The 14,499-nt window shown below is 44.2% G+C and overlaps 1 protein-coding gene across 14 annotated transcripts in view; it reads left to right on the top strand.

Annotated features, from left to right (window-relative positions):
• The window catches only part of MTSS1 (MTSS1, I-BAR domain containing), a 192,076-nt gene that overhangs the window by 172,904 nt on the left and 4,673 nt on the right, over nucleotides 1-14,499 (top strand). For 6 of the 14 annotated variants that reach the window (XM_014522178.2, XM_014522179.2, XM_014522181.2 and 3 more), the window contains 6 exons: nucleotides 720-827; nucleotides 1,808-1,905; nucleotides 5,211-5,421; nucleotides 10,608-10,727; nucleotides 11,658-11,852; nucleotides 13,973-14,137. In XM_014522178.2, coding sequence (XP_014377664.1) covers nucleotides 720-827; nucleotides 1,808-1,905; nucleotides 5,211-5,421; nucleotides 10,608-10,727; nucleotides 11,658-11,852; nucleotides 13,973-14,137 — 897 coding nt within the window. The remainder of the gene's footprint in view (nucleotides 1-719; nucleotides 828-1,807; nucleotides 1,906-5,210; nucleotides 5,422-10,607; nucleotides 10,728-11,657; nucleotides 11,853-13,972; nucleotides 14,138-14,499) is intronic. The other 8 variants (XM_014522182.2, XM_014522183.2, XM_006028461.3 and 5 more) reach the window with 3 other exon arrangements.

Here is a 14,499-nt window from a genome sequence, read left to right as displayed (position 1 = left end):
CTCCTGCCTTCTCCCCTCTCCCATCCAGAGACAGCAGCTCCAGCTGGGTTAGTGTTGCAGCTAAACAAACAAATTAATGACATTGCTCTGCTTAGGAGCAGCTTCATTTGAACCCTCATACAATGAGGGTTAATTTATCATGAGATTATAGGGCTCTGCAGCCATGCTCGTCTGTTTGGACATGGCTTTAGAGTGATTTCAAGGGGTCAATTGCATGACAAATGTGGTTTCTGTCTGTGCCTTTTGTGTAGTACCTGTTGTCCAGATGGAGTGCGCAGAAAATCAGCAAAATGTATAGAGTTCTAAACCGCCGCTTGGGTTTTAAGGATCAGATCCTAAAGGCGAGATACTGAGTGCCCTACGGTTGTTGGATCCCTGTTTTTAAATGAAGTGTGTTGGGCTGACTCGGTTTTCAGAGATTTAAAAAAAAAAAAGAAAAAAAGTTTGGGATTCTATATCTCAAAGATGAGAGAGGGAATTGAGGAAGAGTTTTGCTGCTTGTGTATGCTGCCAAGTGAATATGGCCCAAAGCTACTTTTTAAACACAGTAGATTGGCCTTTCCTGACATTTTTCACAAGAAATAATTATCTCAAGGGGAAAGACAGGATGTGTCATTGATGCATCTGCCACCACAAGAGGACAGAGTTTTGTACATTCTTAACTCTCTAACTTATAAATGCAAGAGTATGAACAGCCCTACGGTGTATTATTTCTTCAGGAAGAAGAAATTTCAATGCTAGGAGAAATAACCCACTTACAGACCATTTCAGATGACCTGAAAAGCCTCACCATGGACCCTCACAAACTGCCATCTTCGAGTGAACAGGTTCGTTCTCCTTCCTTAGAAAAGGTTTTGTTGTTACTTAATAGAAATGCTGATGCACGCAAGTGTCCATGCGCACACATTTTGTGAGGGCCTAGCTGCAGCAGGACGCGGCATTACCAAATATCAAAGTTGGGTACTCCCATTTAAATGATGTGGTGCTTGACTCCCTTAAGCACCTTCAGAATATCCCAGGCCGAGGCAGCAATATCACTGCTCTGGACAGGTGTTTCCATGAATTCACTCAGTTTCCCTGTCCTCCTTCTCCTGACCTGCCTTAACTATAAGGTCATTTTACTCTAGAGCAGTGGTTCCCAACCCCGGGTTGTGACCCAAATGAAAGTTGTGGGGAAAGTGCCAGCGGCGCTGCACAGAAAAGACGATCCGTGCCAGGAGCTCCCCCACCCCTGAGCCGCCACCACACTGCTCCCAGCAGCGGGGCGCAGGGGGGGAAAAAAGGTTGGGAGCCACTGCTCTAGAGTGTAGGCCCAGATCCACTAATCATTTTAGTTTACTCTAATTGAGCCCAGTTCTCAATGAGACTCTTTACAGTAAGACCCTTTTGCACTGATCCAGCAATGTAAGCAACCCTGATTACAAATGCATATTAAATCCATTGAAATTAATGGGAACGCACGCATGCGATGGCCTAAAAGCTGCTGTTTTTTTTTTTTTTTTTTTTTTTTATAATTATAATGCAAGTAAAACTTTGGCTTTTGCCACCCAGACACACTAGTGCCTGGGTGAGAACCCAGTGATGGAACTAAAGAAGCTGTCGTTCCATTTTGAATTAAAGACTGTAAAATGGAGAGCATGAATTAGTGATCACAGATTATAAAGCGAGGAAAAAACTACATTATAATAATACTGAAAATCCCTCTTACAATGAACAGTGTTTGCAAGCAACAGAAGTTGCCTTAATAAGGAAATGGGTTGGATTTGTTTGTTTATAACCCTTCGTATTATCACTTCTGTTTAATCAGGTAATTCTAGATTTGAAAGGTTCAGATTACAGCTGGTCATATCAGACGCCTCCATCTTCTCCCAGTACTACCATGTCTAGAAAGTCCAGTGTTTGCAGGTAGGTGGATGAATATCATTTTAACCTGTTTTGTAAGGGGAAGTTGGGGCTAGGTGGCAACTTCAGGTTCATACTTGCTTGTTTTAAAAAAAATCTGATCATATTGGGCCCTCCCAGTCATACATTTATGCGTGTGACTTACAAGCATTTAAAAATGAGACATAAGTCAAACAACTTTGAACTCAAAACCAGTAAGACAATTGGGAGGTATCTTTTGATTCAGCTCAGTTGAATCCATTACAGAGCAAAGAGCAAAAGTACTAAGTGATCTAAGCTCTGCAACTGCTTGCTTGTGACTATCCTTTCTGATCATATGTACTATATACTGCGACTTAGTGAAGAAATGATCTTGCACCATTTTCAATTTCTTAGTTGGTTAACTTGTTTGAAAGAAGAGAATATTCTTGATGATTCTTACTTTGGTCTATTAGGTAGAAATGCTATACTGTAAAATGCAAGATTTCCCTGACTGTTTAATGCTGTAAAGACTGTTCCAAAGTGTGTTTTTGAAAAGTTAGACCCTGTCTCTGCTTTCTCTGTTTAAAAACCAAAACAAAATGATAAAACCCCATAACCTGTTCTCTGTCAAACAGTTTACCATCATGTTGCCCCTTACCTTGGCATCTAAATTCACTCTTTCCTTTTCTAGAAAAGGAAGATATTACCGGTATATTGTGCACCCTCCTCTAATGCCTCATTAGCCTCTCTAGTATTATTGCCATTTTTGTTTGCCTTACACATCTAACATATGGTAGGCACCTGCGCATGACCTTAAGTAAGCTTGTAGCATGGCTGAACTCAAACTTGCACTTTGGTTTTGTACATAAGCTGTTTTTGCATGGAGATACAGTTTCCCACCTCTTAAATATATTTACAGCAATAAGCACAGGCTTAAAGATGCAGTATCCTAAAACTATCAAAGAAAATGGCTGAAAACACATGGAACCTAGGTTCTAATCAACCTTGTATTTTCTTAAGTGATCAGATTGCAAAGCAGCAGAATTTTTTTTTATATGGATCAAGTAACATTCTTTTTGCCTCCTTGCTCCCCACTCCCTCAGCGCTTCCCCTACTGTTACCAAAAACCTGGTGAGGTTTGGTATTTTGAGAGACAAGACTACAGCCTGGCTATGATCAGGACTGCTTTGCAAGCTTAGACCCAGAAGTCAAGGACAGTTACCATTCGCTAACTGGTTACTCCTTTTGTAAACCAAGTCAAGATACAATCACATTTACCAAGGATTCTCCTTCCCTCTTAGTAAGTAAAGCAATGCTAGCACCTAAGTCACTAATACAGCACATGCTTTTTACATGTAGGTATTAAATAGATTCATACACTGGAATTGGCATACAGGAGATGCCCTAGTTCCTTTTTTAGGCTTCCTTTTTACTATTAGGTGAGCTGTGCTCAGATGGGGCAAACTCTTACTGCTGCTGATACCTTTTAAGGGTAAAAGCAGACATTGCTTGGCATTTGCATTTGTGCTTCTGTAAACATTTGTATGGTTGCACAAATGCTGGGCAAATAAATGTCACTACCTTTTGTCATGTCACATCAGTGGCACAACAAAAGGTGCTAATAAAACTGCCTTAATTTTGGCCAATGTCTGTTTGGTTTGTGGTGGTAGTGTTGACAGACTGGAGCTGCCCACTCTCTCTCCAGCCTAGGCAGGGGCTCTAGAGGTCTGAGGAGCCTGATCCTGCGCACTCTGGATAGGATCAGGCCCCTCTAACACCTGGAGCACCTGCCTGGCTTTCTTCATTTAGAGATGCTCCCCAGGGGCACGGCTCTGCAAGCGGGGAAAGCCTGCAGGGGTCGTGCTGCAGAGGCACAGAATCTGGGGTATCCTGGGTGCCCTGCGCCTCCACCGGGGAACCCATGCTGACCTGTGTCTGTGTGAAACTTGGTCAGTGCGGGTCCTGATGTGGAGGCACAGGGTTCGGAGGCCTAGGGCTCTTGGTGATTCCCTGGTCCTGTGCTGGGACCCGTGCTTCAGGTGGTGGCACAGGTCTGTGCAGGTCCCAGCATGCAGGCAGATTCCCTGACTCGTGTGCTACTCTGTACCAGGACCCATGCTGACCTATGCCTCTGTCTGAAACACGGGTCCTGGAGGTGCAAGGCAGCATGGGAGGTGGGAGATTCTCAGTGCCCCATACCTCTATGCCCAGGACCTGTGCTGACCCATACCTCTGGGTTGGTGCAGGACTTGGCACTGGCTCATGCTTTATGTGGAGGCATGGTTCAGCACAAGACCTGATGTGTGGCAGCAAGGGTCCTGGGGCATCCTTGGGCAAGGGGAACCCATCTCCCCTTGTTCCACATCAGGCCAGAGGCCTGATGCAGGACAAAGGTGATGTGTGCATTACCTAGTAAAGCAGATCAGCTCTGGTGGGACATGTCCCATCATAGTTGATCTGCTTTGTCTTGGTGGTGTCTGTTTCTATCCTACAAGTCACAAGGTGTAAAGGAAAAACTCTCTAAAGATGCTCAAGCCATAGCTGCAGCAGAGATTTATTGGGAAATGAAACCTGTCGTGTTGGATTCAGAGGCCAACAGAATTTTTTTTTCCTCAGTTATTAACTTGGATCTTTAATTCTCTTTCCTCTCCTACCCAACTAATATATGATCGTCACACTTGGGGGTAGTTTTCCATGCCTTCAGCTTGCTTTTACATGCAGTGAAACCTACTGTAGAAGCTCTGAGAATTAATTTGTCTCCATCTGCCAAAGCACCTTTCCAAAACTATGCTTCTTTGCCTTTCTACTTTGCATGTTCAGGCTCCAACTTTTGGGTGTGCAGGGGGCTGTGACTTTAACATTTCAGACATGCTACTGGAGATGGCCCAAAACACACTTCAGTGGTGGAATCAATACTAGACTCATCACTGCCTGTTCTGTAGGAACAACATTGGCTTGTCGGTACTTCATGTAGTGATGGTGTTTATAAAAAGCCTGAAATTTGTGTTTTATTTCCTCAAAAAAACTTCCTAGGACCAAATTCTGCCTCCCTTATCCTGCACGCTTTCCTCACAATGCCTTAAAGTCAAGCTGGCAGAATTTAGCCCCAGCAAGTGAAACTGAGTACAAAATGCCATTTTCCTTCTCTGGTCACAAGGGATACTGCAGTTGCTGATGGTTTCACCAGTTCTTTTGGCACTGTTTTTTTTGTTGTTTTTTTCTGGTTTATGCTGCCTGTTGCTAGAGACTTGTTGGAGGGTTAATTGTACTGTACCGGTCTCTTCCCAACCCTTCCTTTTGCCTTGTCTGCTCCCCTTTCCTTTCTCTTTCCCTTTCATCTCTCACAGCAGTCTGAACAGCGTTAACAGTAGTGATTCCCGGTCGAGTGGCTCACACTCTCACTCACCTAGTTCACACTATCGCTATCGCAGCTCCAATCTGCCACAGCAGGCACCCATGAGACTGTCCAGTGTGTCATCCCATGATTCTGGATTCATGTCCCAGGATGCTTTCCAGTCCAAATCACCATCCCCCATGCCACCAGAAGCTCCTAACCAGGTACGTGCAATAGTAAAATACAATTATCTTGATGCGAACGGTATATGATGATTGACTTGACTTCCGTGGAGTCAGAGAAAGCAGCGCAAGGTTTCTGGTATCAGGGAATAGGATTTTAAACATTAACTGTGGGAATTCATTCTCAGTTGAATCTCACCCAGGTATCCTGTCTCAGTTCACAAGGATTACAAGCTGTTGACATCTGGTGGCTGTTCAGCTTCCAGTGGACAGACATCCACGTCACAGTAGCTTCTTGACAGTGGGTATGAGCTCCGGCAGTGTGGACAGAGGCCAACCATGGAGCCTGCCGAACACTGTTCTCCTTCTGTCACTTCCAAGGGGCCCCTTTAGAGTCATAATAAGTGGCATTGGCAAAACTTGCTCTGCCCATTTGAGTGTCTCCTCCCTCAGTTGACAGCTTTATTCCCTTTGATTGTCAATCCACCAGCTTGTAGTAAATAACACAAACATGGGGCGGAGAGGGAATAGGAGTTTAGGTTAATAGGCATTTCTTATAAACATTTGATGAAATCCTGGCCCAATTGAAATCAATGAACTTTTGACTGTCAGCATTTATAGGATCAGATTTTATCTGTGGCTTCATCCTTTGCCCTTTTTATCATATGTTTCTGTCTTTTTTTTTTATACAAGTGAATTGCTGTTCTGTTTGTATTTCAAATCAAGCATCCTACAAAACTTTCTGGAGAACTTGGACAGTGGTTTGCACACATGTCCGCTGTATCTTTTTCAGCAGCTGAATTTGGCTTCATTTCACAAATCACACTTTAAATAGGATAATGTTGTTATTCTGTGCTCATGAAGACTTTGTTACCAAAAGAACCTTGTCTGACTTTGTCTCCCTGCATTCTCAACCCCACCTGTAAAGCTTACCATTAAGACCCATTGTGGGCCTTGTCATCTTGCTGGGATTTGTGTCACTTAACACCACTGAAATCATTTGGGAAAAAACACTCCCTTACTGGCATTTTAACAACCATGGCATTTTGGCGATCTTTCTTTTTCCATTTGGTAGCAGTTGTATCCACTGGAAACCAGGACGAGGCCATGCAGATGTCATCAGTGCATCGGCTGCTCCTCTCAGCATCTCCATCACTGTATCAAGTGCCTTGCTCCTTGCTGAGCATTTGATAAATAGGACTTGAAATAAAACAAAAAGGCAGTTACTTAAAAGAAAGCTGTTGGGTTAATTCAAGCCCAAAATGTGTACCCATAAACAGAATGTTGTCAACTCTGCTGTTTCCAGTATTTTTAATAGAAACATTTTGTTTCTAAACGGGTGCGTCTTCTGCAGCGTCTGCAGCCTGGACACTGCAGCTTCTTTTCTTACAGATGATATTCTGAAAAGAAAAGTGATTAAGAACAGCATGCAGGTCACTGAAATTTAACCCCATTTTGACTGGCTGTGGCTAATTCAAGTGAAATGCAAAAAAGTAAATGCAGCATGAATGACAAAAAGCAAACTGGATTAGTAAGGACAATTTAAACCATATGGGTTTTAGCTACTGGGATCCCCTTAGCTGTTCAAACGTTCCAGAGCAGCTCTATAAAGTGTGCTGAGTTGCTATATGATAATTCTAGTCATGTCTGCAGCCAAAGGATTTTTTTTTCTGATAAGGCTATTTTATATAGTCAACATCCACAGTTGGAGATGCATTCATCTGTACTTTAACAGCTGCTTAGTTGGTGTAAACTGAAATAACAGTGGAACTGAGGGGTGACTCCAAGTATCATTTTACTTCATTTTGTGACGCACAAAGTGACAAAGCAACCCAAATGCCACTGCGGTTATTCTGGAGCTCTAGGAGAGCAGTAGCTGAGACCTACTGCTATTTTCTTTGACTTTTCTAGTGTAGCATGTTCATATAATGAACAGGTGCAGATTCCACATCTCTTACTCCATGTATCTTTTTCTCAAGGTGAAAGTGATGCATCACTGCCTGGCTGCTTCATTTTGGCTTGTCTTGTTTTGTATGTGCAGCACTAAGTAAAATGTGTGTGTTGCTGACAAAAAAAAATGCAAGGGTAAATTTATCGGGAGGCTGTTGAATATGCAGTGTATTTTATGTTGTGTGTGCCTAACTTCACAGACTTCTGTTCTGGTATCGTGCTCCCAAAGCTGGGGAGGGGGAAGATGCACAGATACTGTTTGCTGAATGTTTTTGAAACCTGAGTGTCATTGTTTCTAACATTAACATTCTGGGGAGCAGAGAGTTTTAAACGGATAAAAAGCACTACTCCCTGTACTGATTGACCTTTTGCTGCTGATGGGTTTTATTAAGTCCGTGGATTGATGTTTATTAACATGTTTTTGTCACCTTAAGCAATACGTATTTGTTTTGTTTCGGTGATGGATGAAAAGATGCAGAAAGGGTACATTGCACCGTGTAAAGGGATTCAAACTGTGGAATGAATTCCAGTCAGGCTACAGGAAGTTGGTTTTATACATCTACCCAAATTTTAAGCAAGCATACAACAACACTTTTCCAATTAGCAGTTTAAGAATAAATCATTTTTAAAAAAATGGGCAATAATGGGGCAGTCAGATAAGCAGGGTTCAGATTTCAGCAGAGGTAAAGGCTTATTTAGTCTGTCATTGATCCTCAAGGGCAAAATGAAGGCTGTTGTGGAAAAGTGTCAAGATAGCTGACACACACCCTGGACAGAAACTGGACAAAAAGGGCTAGATTCTGATGCTCTTACTCTGGCTTAATAGCCTTTTTTCCAGGTACATTTCTATCGACTTCAGGGACTAAGGATGTCAGAGCATGGTCCATAGTATGTCCTGACAAGTAAAGCTCTAAGAAGTACTTCATTCCTAATGACTCAAATGTTAACTGAGTATTGCTAAGCAGTCAAAATCAAGGTGTTGAAGGGACCTCAAAGGTCATTAGTCTTTGCACAGAATATAAACAAGCTTTTTTGCACTCGGCAATCACAAGACCAGTCTTGTCCAGGTGGGGTTGGAATGACCACAGGTGGTTTTTACAAGTGTGTAAAACAAACAAAAGTACGTTGGTAGAAACCACTGGCAGAGAGAGCCTAAAATTGCTTTTGGGACTGCTGCCCATGCAGGGTGTTTCACCTCCTGAAGCTAAGCACAGCCAGGCACAACAGACAAACCTGGGCTTAGGAGCATCAGTGATCAAGTGCTCTGCTTATTGGATTTACGAACACCTCTGAGTGAACATGAAATGCCTTGTGTTTTATAACATGAGAAACGCACTGGAGGAAAGTCGGCAATAATTACACAGTCAGAGGCTGCTCTTGAAATTCATCCTGGCTTGCATCTGGTCAGGACAGAGGGCAGTGAAAGTTATGGACACAGTTGAAGAGGCTTTTTTGAAACAGCCCGATGAGAGTGAAAATTGCACAGTGTCTTTGTAAAAGAATAAGCAGATGAAACAAGTTGGAAGAACAATTGGAGCAAAACAAATGCTGTTCTCAAAGTGCAGGGTCTAATTTTACTAACAATAAAGTAGCATTCTTGAAGTTTTCCCATACAGAGTAGAGAGAAGCAGATCACCTAAAAATGGAAAGTAGATCAGAAATACAGGGCAAGCTTGCTTTGTAAACTGGCTTCTGCTTGTACAAATCAGGAAGGTGATGGGACTCTGCTGATGAGGATGAGAGCGGTGCCCAGAACTGGACGAATACTCCAGCTGTGGTCTCACCAATGCTGAGTAAAGCAGGAGAATCACTTCTTTGGATTTACTGCACTCGGGTTACTGCACATTTTATTTAGTACTTGCGTAAACAAGTACTAAATAAAACGTGCAGTAACCACTGCGCAGTATTGTCTCATGTAGACACAGCCTCAGTGTTTTCCACTTCTGTGTTTTAGTCTGGATTATTTGAGTGAGGATGATGCAGTCCCTCACTCAAATGATCCAGACTAAAACACAGGAGAAGTTTACCTACATTTCCAGAAAGCATTTGGTGAAGTGCTAAGTCTCAGTGAATAGGTAGGAGACCATCTCAGAAGAGCCTTAACTTCTCTGGGAAGAGCACTGATCAGGTCCTATCAGGAACTCATCTTACATTGCTAGTCTTTCACAGAAGGAAACTTTCACAAGTTCTCTACATGCAGTTGCTTCAAATTTGATCCAGATCAAATGCAGGATTTAGTAGAGTCCCCTGGGAAATCAGGCTTTTCAGTGGGATTTTGTCTTTCTAGGAAACACCATTGCAGAAGGAAGAGGCATGTCTAGTACGTTTTTGGGCAGAAGTGCTGTATGTGAATTGAAAATAGAGTGAATAAAGAATGCCAGCAGATAGAGATAGCTCGAAGGTTTTTGCAGGTCAATAGGCTAATAGATGTGAAGTGCAGTTTCATATAAAAGTGAGGCAGTGGCCCAGAGTGTGAAGAACTGTGTGTCTTGACCAGGAAGGTTATTGAAGAACAGAGTGAAACAAATAAGGTCACACTGATGGACCAGATAGCAGGTTACTACCCTCGGAGGAATCCTACGTGTTACTCTGCAAAGCGCTGCTCAGATCTGTGCAGAGCGTGCTGTAAGGCAGCCCCGATCAGTGCAGGCAGGGAGAAGACACCAGAGGAAAGGTGAACGTTGAAACTTTGCAGCCAGTAGGAATCATGACTCGAACCCAAAGACTCAGCCGAGCTTTGTGTCCAAAGAAAAACTCCAGCACGTGTAAACACCAGTGGCATTTCCTGTTCATCTTCCTGCAGGAAGGCTGAATCCTTACATAGCGAGCTCTGGGGTGACACGCATTTGATATTAAACAGCTCAAGTGCGTTGAAGACCTAGTTGTGCGATGTGCTGAGTTTCTCAGCTTCATCGACTTGTTACAGGCAGGGTCTCGTCCCCCGACAGGACTGGGCCCTCCAATTGCAGGTGCAGGCACGGCGAGGGATCAGGTGCGAGGAAACGGAGGCCTCTCACCCCAGTGCAGCTGGCCTCCGTCTTAAGGAACTGTTCTGGCTTTTTCTCTTGTTAAATTGCTGATCATTAGTGATGGTTTTGAGCAGTTTATAATGATTAATGCCTAACCCTCTGCTTCTCTCATCCTTCCCCTTCTCCTGTGTTTGTCTGTCTGTGTGCGCTTTGTCACCCCAACCCCTCTTTTTTTTTTTTTTTTTTTTTTTTTTTTTGGTGGCTTGTTTTCTTTTCTCTGCGGTGTCGCGGTGCCGTTTTACGCTGCAGAATTCGTCCAGCTCTGCCTCTTCAGAAGCCTCTGAAACCTGCCAGTCAGTGAGCGAGTGCAGTTCCCCCACCTCAGTCAGCTCAGGCTCCACCACGGGGGCTTGGGCCTCCACAGAGAAGGTGAAACATTTCATCTCGCAGACATACCAGTCTTTAAGCTTGTTCTCCTGGCTCAGTGATGCAAACGACATGCATGGGACATGCAGCTAAGATTTTCCTCCCTGTGAAGAACTGTTATATGCTCCCCTTTAACGAATAAGTAAACCATGGTGAAACATGTCTTAAACTGCCAGTTGGGATGACCTGCAAACTATGGCAACGTAACAGTGGTGGCTTTCTGGAAAAAGTGCAGCCATAGCATGGCAGGAGGCTCCCTAAAAGCTCTTGTCCACGTTTTACTGTCCAGGGTTCTTTCCCTCAATTATGTAGCATGCATTACTCTCTAAGCAACTCAAGTACATTTAAAAACAGAACAAAACAGCAGGCTAGAATAAGCTTGGGATACGTTCTGGATCTGGGGGAGGAAGTCAGTATTAGTATCCATTTACATCTGGTAATCCTTGCCATTTTTTTTCTTATTTTTTTTTTTTTTCTTCCCTCCCCTCTCATTATGCTGCTGGGATAGTCATTTTCTGGGGCTGCATGCTTTCTCTGCTCTGTTTTGTTGTATGCCATGAATGACATCAACATGCGAAGGCTTTCAGCTTTGGAGATGTTTGAGGTTCGGTGTCCAGAGTCGGCATAACCAGCCTGTTGAGACTCGATGCAGCATGCCATCTCCACCAGAGATTGGGCAAAGTGGCTCAGTCCAGAGAAAATAATTTCTAGATTGTGTGTGGAAATTTGTTATTTCAGTAACAATTTTCAAGCAATCTTTCAGGAGCAAACACCGTACTGATTTCCTCCCCATTGTTTGTTTGCCGCAGTTCTCAGTTTTTGCTTTGAAATATGAGGAATGTCTCTCCCCTTAGAGCATGTGTGGCTGTGTATTTCCATATTCATCCTGTTTATATTAATTTCTTTGTTTTTGTTTGTGTTTTTCATTTCCAGTTGTATAATGGGTTTTATCACTGTAGTTTACCAAGTGACCCATCCGTAGCTTCATTTGGTGCAGGTTCTTTCCCTCATTACCTGCCTGCATCCCGCGCATGGAGTCGGGCTTCCTCAGCCCTCCATCCAGACTACGTTCATTATTACACCATTGGGCCTGGCATGTTACCATCATCTAAGATCCCTAGCTGGAAGGTTTGTGTTTCTTTCATTGTAGCAGCACTCTCCTCTCCATGCCTGCACGACCCACTATAGTAGCATTTCAAATCCCACATAATTACCAGTTCATTTGGCTATTTTAATACCATACTAGAGTGGAGATAGGTGCTAAACATTTACTAGAGTCATGCAATGATAAATATAATGATCTAAAGGAAGGTAATAGGCATTTCAGAATGAACAGGAACAGTATGATATTAGTACTTATGTTCCTTTTAACAAGTGGATGACGGTCAGATTTTGGAAAGGGGAGGAGGCATCTTGGCTTGAATGCACTCTGGGTCTTCTGCTGCTGGGAGCCAGACGTCTGTAAGCGTTTCAGCACCCACCCTGAGGCCGCAAGTGCAGGGTTGGCACAGCATTTGTTTAGTGAAAATGTTGTTTCTTACGCTGTGTAACAAGATGCACGTATTATTTTTAACTATTGTAATGAATGAGTCAGGACATGCAGAGGAAGCCAAAAAGGTCCTGGGTCCTCCTGAGCTTAATGGCTCATGGGGTGGCATGATGAAGGCATGCCAGCTTCTGTAGCTAACCTCATGTCTGGCAGCCTTTGACTTACCCACTCCAGGTGGGTGGTGAGGTACACATTTACTGCTGTGTAGACTGAGGGCAGCCTTTGGCACCAACCCAGAATGGGGTCAAATGCCTGCTTCTGGAGCTGTAGTGAGGTGCCTAAAGCACTCTGCTACTGTGTTACTTTAACCAGTTCATTGGTGGATGTCATGGGGACTGCCCCATTGCCTCATCACTCCAGTACTGCTCCCTGCTTGCAAGTGGGAGGAAGAGCTTGTGTCTTTGGAGTAAATGGGTTGAAGCTTTTTCTCCTTGATAATGTTGAGGCTCCATGTGGCCCTGACCTCCAGGAGCCGTGACCTGCTTGATGGCCATGGATTTGTTCCAACATTACATATGCTCCCAGGAAATTAATTAGTAAGAAGGCCCTTTTCAAATAACTCCTGGCTCTGGAGACTGCCCCTTGTTAGCTCTGAGATTTTACACATAAGTGTCCCGTACTTCCCCAGTCCAGTATGTGGAGACCATAGGGCTGACTCTTGGCAAACCACATGCAGAGGAGAGTAATGATAACTGTGGGTCTTGAGCATCTTCAGCTGCATCTACTGGAGCAGGAGACTGGTGTGAGAAGTACTGTACTGGCAAAGTGTTTTGGGCATAGCTGGGCTTTGTGTCAGTCTCTACACCAGGGGTTTCTGCCACCATAGCTCTGTCGGTCAGGAACCTCATCAGCCCTGACAGCCTGTGCCAACAGAAGTCTGCTGCGGAGACCTGGCTTGTCATGAAGCCATTGATTTGGAGATGGCACTGGAGTAGGTAATTAGCAGCTAACCTGCTGTCAGTGGTCTCCAGGTTGTCCCTGTTGGGGAAGGAGATGAGATGAGGCCCTACAGGCAATTGAGCATTAGTACTTTGGGACCTGTGGAGTAGGTGGTCAGTGAATCTGCCATCTGTGCCAGATACTTTGTTTGGTACACAGGCCCCAGCTTCACCTGGAGTTTCACCGCTTGGTAGATCCCTAAGTGAATGCATCCCTGTCAGCTTGAGTAAGCGCCCAAGCCTCAGTGCATTCCACATCTGTGTGGAAAGGAGAAGAAACAGTCTCCTCGCAGCTCATAACTACAGCCTGGATTAAAGCTGATGAGTAGGCTTCAAAATATGTACATTTCTACTTCTGGGGGCATTCAGAGCTGTGTGCATGGGATGTGGTGTGCTCCATCTCTTGCATATGCAGGAGGACTCATGAATGGCTAACTGGCCTTTGCAGATGCACCGCATTTGCCCATTTGTGGTGGTTTGCAAGTGTATGCCTTTATAGTTCTGAAATGTTAGGCCTTAAACAACTGAAAGGCTCATATGGAGAGAACTAAGGTATTTTAATATTTTAGGTACCTCTGTTTAAAGGGGCAGTAGGTTAGCAGAAGTAGTTTTTGCACTAGGAAGTTTTTCCAGGTAACCTCAGATTAAGTAGTGCACCTATATACTATGATACATAATGTGCTGTATTGATATTGCCATGTAGTGGGAATGACTGTAGTTCCATGGAGAAAGCATGTCTCCTAATGCAAACATTTCCTTAGGATTGGTCTAAGCCCGGCCCCTATGACCAGCCTACGGCAAACACCTTGCAACGCCGCAAAGAAAAACGTGAGCCAGACCCTAATGGAGGAGCCCAGAGCGGACCACTTCTGCCCACTGAGGAGGCCCAGAGACCTCGGAGTATGACTGTGTCAGCTGCCGCAAGGGTAATGCTCTTTACTAACCAGCCCAGTGCAGAGGGGACATGTCTGTTGGTGATTGCAGGAGTGTTGTTTCATGTGCTTTTGGCTGGGGCATCTCACTGTACAGAGACAGAACGATAGAGTTCCGGCAGTCATAGGAAGCCTTGTGCATGATTCGGAAACTGTACCATTCGCTGTCACATGCAATGCCTGTCTCTTAATGGTTTAAAACAGTGGTGCTCAGCCTCTGACCTGTGGGCCAGGTCCAGCCCCTGAAGTGACTGAATCTGGTCTGCAGCACAGGGGATTTAGTGTCAAGGATTTAGTGTCAAGGAGCTCAGCCCAGGGTGTCCCCTTCCCAGCCATGCACCTGATCCCCTCCACAC

This window comes from Alligator sinensis, unplaced genomic scaffold (assembly GCF_000455745.1).
Source record: "Alligator sinensis unplaced genomic scaffold, ASM45574v1 scaffold681_1, whole genome shotgun sequence".
Classification (NCBI taxonomy): domain Eukaryota; kingdom Metazoa; phylum Chordata; order Crocodylia; family Alligatoridae; genus Alligator; species Alligator sinensis.
Note: the sequence above shows the minus strand (reverse complement) of the source record. Positions and strands in the feature narration are given on the sequence as shown.